The 9,275-nt window shown below is 37.9% G+C and overlaps 1 protein-coding gene across 2 annotated transcripts in view; it reads left to right on the top strand.

The window, feature by feature from the left end:
- Window positions 1-9,275, top strand: part of LOC106091864 (carbonic anhydrase-related protein 10) — a 160,233-nt gene that overhangs the window by 110,494 nt on the left and 40,464 nt on the right. The window contains exon 3 of one of the 2 annotated variants that reach the window (XM_059366805.1): window positions 8,756-8,892. The exons of the other annotated variant lie outside the window; for it this stretch is intronic. Within the exon in view, the coding sequence (XP_059222788.1) occupies window positions 8,756-8,892 (137 nt within the window). The remainder of the gene's footprint in view (window positions 1-8,755; window positions 8,893-9,275) is intronic. 2 annotated transcript variants of the gene reach the window in all.

Consider the following 9,275-nt stretch of genomic DNA (forward strand, 5'->3'; position numbering starts at 1 on the left):
CTTCGATATCATTCGTTAATTTGGCTCAGATCGGTCCAGATTTGGATATAGCCGTCATATAGACCGATCTCTCGATTTAAGGTTTTGGGCCCATAAAAGGCGCATTTATTGTCCGATGTCGCTGAAATTTGAGACAGTGAGTTTTGCTAGGCCCTTCGACATCATTCGTCAATTTGGCTCAGATCGGTCCAGCTTTGGATATAGCTGCCATATAGATCGATCCCCCGATTTAAGGTTTTGGGCCCATTAAAGCCGCATTTGATGTCCCATGTCGCTGAAATTTGTGACAGTGAGTTGTATTAGCCTCTTCGACATTCTTCGTCAATTTGGCTCAGATCGGTCCAGTTTTGGATATAGCTGCCATATAGACCGATCCTCTTATTTAGGATCTTAGGCCCATAAAAGCTACATTTATTAACAGATTTCGTCGAAATTTATGACAGTGAGTTATGCTAGGGCCTTCGACATTATTCTTCAATTTGGCTCAGATCGGTCCAGATTTGGATATAGCTGCCATATAGACTGATCCTCCGATTTAAGGTCTTAGGCCCATAAAAGGCGCATTTATTGTCCGATGTCGCCGAAATGTGGGACCGTGAGTAACGTTAAGCCACTTGACATACTTCTGCAATATGGCACTGATCGGTGCAGATTTGGATATACCTGCCATATAGACCGATCTCTTGATTTAGGTTTTGGTGCCATAAAAGGCGCATTTATTGTCCAATGTCGGTGAAATTTGAGGCAGTGAGTTGTGTTAGGCTCTTCGACGTCCTTCCTCAAATGTGTTCAGATCGATACAGATTTGGATATAGCTGCCATATAGACCGATCCGCCGATTTAGGGTCTTAGGCCCATAAAAGCCACATTTAAAGGGTGATTTTTTTGAGGTTAGGATTTTCATGCATTAGTATTTGACAAATCACGTGGGATTTCAGACATGGTGTCAAAGAGAAAGATGCTCAGTATGCTTTGACATTTCATCATGATTAGACTTACTAACGAGCAACGCTTGCAAATCATTGAATTTTATTACCAAAATCAGTGTTCGGTTCGAAATGTGTTCATTCACCGTAACGTTGCGTCCAACAGCATCTTTGAAAAAATACGGTCCAATGATTCCACCAGCGTACAAACCACACCAAACAGTGCATTTTTCGGGATGCATGGGCAGTTCTTGAACGGCTTCTGGTTGCTCTTCACTCCAAATGCGGCAATTTTGCTTATTTACGTAGCCATTCAACCAGAAATGAGCCTCATCGCTGAACAAAATTTGTCAAAATTTGAACACATTTCGAACCGAACACTGATTTTGGTAATAAAATTCAATGATTTGCAAGCGTTGCTCGTTAGTAAGTCTATTCATGATGAAATGTCAAAGCATACTGAGCATCTTTCTCTTTGACACCATGTCTGAAATCCCACGTGATCTGTCAAATACTAATGCATGAAAATCCTAACCTCAAAAAAATCACCCTTTATTATCCGATTTCGCCGAAATTTGGGACAGTGAGTTGTCTTAGGCCCTTCGTCATATTTCTTCAATTTTGCCCTCATCGGTCTCTCTCGATTTAAGGTCCTGGGCCCACGAAAGGCGCATTTTTTTGTCCGATATCGCCGAAATTTGGGACAGTGAATAACGTTAAGCCCCTTGACATACTTCCGCAATATGGCACAGATCGGTCCAGATTGGGATATACCTGCCATACAGACCGATCTCTTGGTTTTAGGTTTTGGAGCCATAAAAGGCGCATTTATTGTCCGATTTCGCTATTTGGTTCAAATCGGATCATATTTCGATATAGCTACTATGGGACATAAGGTATGCAATTTTCACCGGATTTTGATGAATGGTGGTTTATATATATACCCGAGGTGGTGGGTATCCAAAGTTCAGCCCGGCCGAACTTAACACCTTTTTATTTGTTCTAAATATAAAATATCTTCTCAACAAAAAAATTTCAGTGAAATTTTCTTTGAAGACAAATTTTTAGTGAAATTTTCTTTAAAGACCAATTTTTAGTGAAATTTTCTCCAACGAACAAAACTTTAATGAAGTTTTCCTGAAGACAAAATTTTAGTGAAATATTTGCTAGACAATATTTCTGTGAAATTTTCTCTAAAGATAAAATTTCTGTAAAATTTTCTCCAAAGACATAATTTCTGAGAAATTTTCTCTAAAAACAAACCTGTGAGAAAAAGGTTTTATCTAAAAACAAATTTTTGGTCATTTGACCAAATTTATACAAAAAAAATTTTAATAAAATTTTCTTTAAACTCAAAATTTTAATAAAAATTTCCCTATGGACAAAATTTTAATAAAATTTTTCTAAAACAAATTCTCTTCGAATTTTTCTTTAACGGTTTAATTTTCGGTGCAATTTTCTCTAAACACAAAAATTTCAATGGAATTTTATCTAAACTCAAAATTTTAATAAAAATTCTGTATGAACAAAATTTTAATAAAAAATTTTTTAGACAAATTTTCTTAGAATTTTTCTTTAACGACAGATGTTTTCCTCCAAAACTAAAAAAATATAAAAAATATTAGTTTCAAAACCAATTACATATATAGTTTCTTGTTTCATTTTTAACCCTTTCTCTGTACGATTTTATGAGTTGTGAAAAAACATGTAACCACATTGTGTGCTGATGGTATTGCCAACATGTATTAATATCCTTTGCTTAATCCTTGCATTGTAGAAAGTGTTGCATGAGTGTGTTTTTGGTTTTTTTTTTTGAAGTTTGAATTTTATTTAAAACATACCTTTATTATTATTTGATCATGTGAAAAAAGAGGAAAAAAAATTAAACTGAAAAGCAATTTCCTGCAAAAAGTCAATATTTGTACAAGGAAAATATTCCAGGGCAATAGATACTCGTACATTCATTAAAACCAAATGAGAATCAATGTGAATTGAAATTTAATCTCGAATAATAAATTACTTGAAAATTATATGGTTATAGAACCAGAATAATAATCAATTGGTAAATATGTGCTAAATTCGGGGGAGTTGAATCTTGAGAATCCACTACCATGGATTCTGCTAACAGTTCCCACAAGGTAACATTCTTAAAAGGCATATGTGTAAAAAAAATAAGTCTCTGTGGGCTGTAGCAGACAAGTTAAGAGATCGGTTTATGGGGAAGCTATAGCCTCTAATACACTGATAATCAGAGATTTTGGGTGTTATAATGAAGCACTATGCTCAAAATTTGTTAGAAGTCGTAACAGAACACTACGTAGACTACAAATGCTGCTTACACATGACAAATCGGGAGAACAGTCTAATAGAGAACAAAGCTTTATCTGATTATAGACCGACTATGGCCTAACTTACTACAAATGTTGGTAGTTTTAATAAGGAATAGCGTCGGCTTGCCGAATCTTCTCCACTAAGGACAGTATATGTCAAGGGAGAGATACCAGGCGAATGATATCTCTTTATGGGCAAACAAAGGATAATGATTAAGATTTGCTATGCTATTGGAGCTATGTCAGGTTATGGACCTACTCGGACCATACACGTACTTGGTTTGGATGTTGGAGATCATAGTGTAAGTCATTTTGCAAAATTGCAGCAAAATCGAAAATAAGTGCCTTATAATAGCTCCAGAGGTAAAATCAGGAGATCGGTCTATAAGGGAGCTAAATCAAGTTATGGACCGATTTAGACCACATTTGGTTAGTATGTTAAAGGTCATAGAGAAAGTCGTTGGTAGTACCAAATTTCAGCCAAACTGACAAGAAGGACACACTTCTTGCCCAGTTTGGCTAAAGGCTGAAGTTGTATAATTGGGAGATCGATTTATATGAGAGTTTATATATGTGAATCGATAGACCATACTAAGCATAGTTGGTGAATGCCATAACAAAGGACCTCGTACAAAATTTCAGCCAATTCGGATGAGAATTGCGCCCTCTAGAGGGTCAAGAAGTCTAATATCCAAGATCAGTTTATATGGCAGCTATGTCAGCTTATGAATCGATTTAAATCACAAGTCAGTTCGTGGATGCCATTTCAAAAGACCTCATTCAAGATTTCAGCCAATTCGGAAGAGAATTGCGCCCACTAGAGGCTTAAGAAGTCAAGATCTAAGATCGGTTTATATGACAGCTATAACATACCATTGAGCAATATAGCCCATTTACAATCCCAACCGTCCGTTCCTTCGAAAGTAAGTGTGCTTTCGACAGACCAAATGACACAGGTCGGACCAGATTGATTTAGAATGTCAAGGCGTATTTACTTTGTTGGCTCTCAGATAAATATTTCGAAGTAATATAAGCGGAATTACGAAATTAGTAAACTCCCATCCTGCGATGAGGGAAATAAAAAACAAGTAAAAAGGCGTTAAGTTTGACCGGGCCGAACCCCATAGCAGTTATATCGAAATATGTTCAGATTTGGGCCAAATACTAATAAGTACAAGTTATTGTTTAATTGTGTATAACAAAATATTGGTCTTTTTAGTAGCTATATCTAAAAATCACCCGATATGAACCATATACAACACGGATGTTGAAAAGCCTAACATAACTCACTGTGTCAACTTTCAGTGAAGTTGGATTAAAAATGCGCCTTCTATGGGGCCAAGACTTTAAATCGAGATATCGGTCTATATGGCAGCTATATCCAAATCTGAACCGATTTGGGCCAAGTTGCAGACAAATGTGGAAGAGATTAACACATCTCACTGACCCAAATTTGGGCGAAATCGGACAATGGGCCCAAATCCTTAAATAGAGCGATCGGTCTATATGGCAGCTATATCCAAATCTGAACCGATCTGGGCCAAATTGAAGAAGGACGTCGAAGAGCCTAACACAACCCGCTGTCTAAAACTTAAGCGACATCGGACAATAAATTCGCTTTAATGGCCCCAAAACCTAAAACCGAGAAATCGGTCTATATGGCACCTATATCCAAATCTTTACCGATTTCTGCCATATTGCGAAAGTATATCAAGGAGCTTATCACAACTCACCGTCCCAAATTTCGCGACATATGGCAGTTATATCCAAATCTGAACCGATCAGGGCCAAATTAAAAATAGATGTGGAAGGAAGACAACTAACTGTCCCAAATTTCAGCAAAATCGGATAATAAATGTGGCTTTTATGGGCCTAAGACCCTAAATCGGAGGATCGGTCTATATGGCAGCTATATGTAAATCTGGACCGATCTGTGCCAAATTAACGAAGGATGTTGAAGGGTCTAACACAACTCACTGTTCCAAATTTCAGCAAAATCGGATAATAAATGTGGCTTTTATGGGCCTAAGACCCTGCATTAGAGTATCGGTCAATATGGCAGCTATATCCAAATCTAAACCGATCTGGGCCAAATTGACGAATGATGTCAAAGAGCCTAACATAACTCACTGTATCAAATTTCAGCAAAATCGGATAATAAATGTGTCTTTTATGGGCAAAAGACCCTAAATTGGAGGATCGGTCTATATGGCAGCTATATCCAAATCTAAACCGATCTAGGCCAAATTGCAGAAGTATGTCAAGGGGTTTATCTTAACTTGCTATCCCAAATTTCGCGACATCGGACAATAAATGCTCCTTTTATGGGCCCAAACCCTTAAATCGAGAGATCGGTCTATATAGCAACTATATCCAAATCTGAACCGATCAGAGCAACTATATCCAAATCTGAACCGATATAGATCGGTCTATATGGCAGCTTTATCCAAATCTGGACCGATCTAGGCCAAATTGACGAAGGATGTCGAAGGGCCTAACACAACTCACTGTCTCCAATTTCAGCAAAATCGGATAATAAATGTGGCGTTTATGGACCTAAGACCCTAAATCGGAGTATAGGTCTATATGGCAAATGCAAATGTTACCCATGAACATTCCACTAAGGAACAGTGACGAACTTCTCACATATCAATGAGTGCAGTCCGATTCAAATTTTTGAGCTCAATGATAAGGGGCCTCCTTTTTATAGCCGAGTCCGAACGGCGTGCCGCAGTGCGACACCTCTTTGGAGAGAAGTTTTACATGGCATAGTACCTCACAAATGTTGCCAGCATTAGGAGGGGAAAACCACCGCTGAAAATTTTTTCTGATGGTCTCACCAGGATTCGAACCCAGGCGTTCAGCGTCATAGGCGGACATGCTAACCTCTGTGCTACGGTGGCTATTGGTACTTTGGGGGCCTATATTACCGTATTAACCAATTCAGATAAAACTTGGCACTGATCTTGTAAGTCATTAGGTAGGTTTTAGGGTCAAATTTCAACCAAATTAGGTGAAAATTTTGGCTTTTAGGGGATCAAAAAGTGAAAAACGGGGATTGGTTTATATAGGGCTTTATCTGTTGGTAGACAGATACGGATCATGTTTGGCATGGCTGTTGGAAGTCACAATGATTGTCTTCGTTCCAAATCGGATGAAAATTGAGGTATCTGGGGGCAAAGTTTATTGACCGACTAGGATCGCACTTGACATGGATATTGAAAGTCATAACGCAAGTCTTTTTTCCAAAAAAAAATAGGGGCTCCTAGATCCTAGAGGCTCAAGAAGTCAAAACCGGGGATCGGTTTATATGGGGCTATGTCCAAATCTAATCCGATATGACCCATTTTTAATCCCCAACGACCCACATCAATAAGAAGTATCTGTGCAAAATTTCAAGCGGCTAACTTTATGCGTTCGATAGACGGATCCTAGAGGATCTAGAAGTCAAAACCGGGGATCGGTTTATATGGGGCTATATCCAAATCTGAACCGATATGACCCATTTTGTATTTCCAACAATCCACATCAATAAGAAATATCGGTGCATAATTTCAAGCGGCTAACTTTACGCGTTCGACATAAGGAAGGACATGGCTAGATCGATTTAGAATGTCGAGAGGATCCAGAATATTTGTATATAATTTATGGGGTCGCGGATCAATATTTCGAGATGTTACTAACAAAATGACTAGATTGGCAAACCCCAATCTTACGGTGGTGGGTATTAAAACTTGTCAAGTTCGGCCATGCTGAATTCTGAATATCCACTACAAATTTATTATCCACTATTAACCCATGATGGTATCCAAATATGGGGTCTGGATTCAGGTGCCGAGATCTCTTAACTCGTCACAGTTACAGCGAAAACGGTCAATAAATCCGCTTTGTATGGCACTTAGACCCAAAATTGGAAGATCGATCTATATGGCGGCTATACCTAAATATGGTCTGATCTGAACCTTTTTCCAGGCGAATGACAGGAGGTTTAACACAACTCACTGTTCCCACTTCCAGCGAAATCGTGTAATACATGCATCTTTTACACTCCTTAGGGATATGTCCTCAGATCGGTCTATATGGCAAGCATCGGACTGTGTATGACAGTCATATGAAAGTATGGTCCGATCTGGACTTTTTTTAGGTTTGAATGTCGGGAGACTTAATACAACTCACTAACTCAAATTTCAGTGAAATATGGGAATAAACGCGTCTATTATGTGTTTAAGACCCTTAATAGGCAGATTGGGCTATATGGCAACTATATCCAAAAACGGTCCGATATGGGTCATATTCGGCTCATATACCGACCGCCTAATAAAACACACTGTTCTTGGTTTCAACGAAATCGGGTAGTAAATGCACCGGTTATGGGCTAAGGACCCTAATCGGCAGATCGGTCTATGTGGCAGCTATATCCAAATATGGTCCCATTTGGCCTATTCACGAACTTTACCTGCGTGTAGAAAAAATACGGATCTATGCTTAATTTCAGCTCAATATCACAGTTTTTGAAGGCTGTATTATGATAACTAACAACAAGCGAAATGGGGGCAAACTTCTCAAATATCACTGAGTGCTGTCCGGTGAGGCATGGTACCTGACGAATGTCGCCAGCATTGGGAGGGGATAACCACCGCTGAATTTGTATACCCTCCACCAAAGGATGGGGTGGAGGGTATAAAAATTCGTATATAAATCGTCGTGACATTTTAAGTCGAACTAGCCATGTCCGTCCGGCTGTCCGTCCGTCCGTCCGTCTGTCTGGCGAAAGCACGCAAACTTTTGAAGGAGTAAAGCTAGCCACTTGAAATTTTGCACAAATACTTCTTTTAGTGTAGGTCGGTTGGGATTGTAAATGGGCCAAATCGGACCATGTTTTGATATAGCTGCCATATAAACCGATCTTGGGTCTTGATTTCTTGAGCTTTTAGAAGGCGCAATTCTTATCCGATTTGGCTAAAATTTTGCATAAGTTGTTTTGATATGATAATGATAATTACGGATTTTCCCGAATTGAGTACGAATTGTTTTATTGTATGAATACCTGTGAGTTATTGAGTTGTAGGATACTATTGTGTTGCCCAAAAAGTAATTGCGGATTTTTTAAAAGAAAGTAAATGCATTTTTAATAAAACTTAGAATGAACTTTAATCAAATATACTTTTTTTACACTTTTTTTCTAAAGCAAGCTAAAACAGCTAACAGCTGATAACTGACAGAAGAAAGAATGCAATTACAGAGTCACAAGCTGTGAAAAAATTTGTCAACGCCGGCTATATGAAAAATCCGCAATTACTTTTTGGGCAACCCAATATAATTTATATTTTTTTCACTTTAAAATGTATCTTCAAAGAAAATTTCACAAAAATTTTAGTTTAAACTTACCTTACGAGAAAATTGCTTTTTTTCCCACAAACACCTTACCCTAAATTTTATATTTGTTTTTCCAAAGGCAAACAAAAACTAATTGAGTTTCATAAATTTTGTCATTTTTAGGACCAAGTTTTTGGGGCCTTATAAATCCACAATGGAATATGTGCAACAAAGGTAGAAGACAGTCACCCATCGATATAGTGCCAGATAAGCTGCTGTTTGATCCGTTCCTGAGACCACTGCACATAGACAAACATAAGGTAGGTGGCATGTGAAGAATTACTAAATACTGTTATCCGGTTATGTTGAGCATATATGGGTAATGCTATAACAAGGATAAAAGCTTTAAAGCATCAGAAAAATAAAAACAAAATGAAGCAGTCCAAACATACAAAAACGCGTTAAGTTCAGAAGTGCCGAACTTTCGATGCCCACTACGATGGCTATTTTTATTATCCTATTGAATTATTTCTAAAGGGTGATTTTTTTGAGGTTAGGATTTTCATGCATTAGTATTTGACAGATCACGTGGGATTTCAGACATGGTGTCAAAGAGAAAGATGCTCAGTATGCTTTGACATTTCATCATGAATAGACTTACTAACGAGCAACGCTTGCAAATCATTGAATTTTATTACCAAAA

The sequence above is a fragment of the Stomoxys calcitrans genome, chromosome 4, assembly GCF_963082655.1.
Source record: "Stomoxys calcitrans chromosome 4, idStoCalc2.1, whole genome shotgun sequence".
Taxonomy (NCBI): domain Eukaryota; kingdom Metazoa; phylum Arthropoda; class Insecta; order Diptera; family Muscidae; genus Stomoxys; species Stomoxys calcitrans.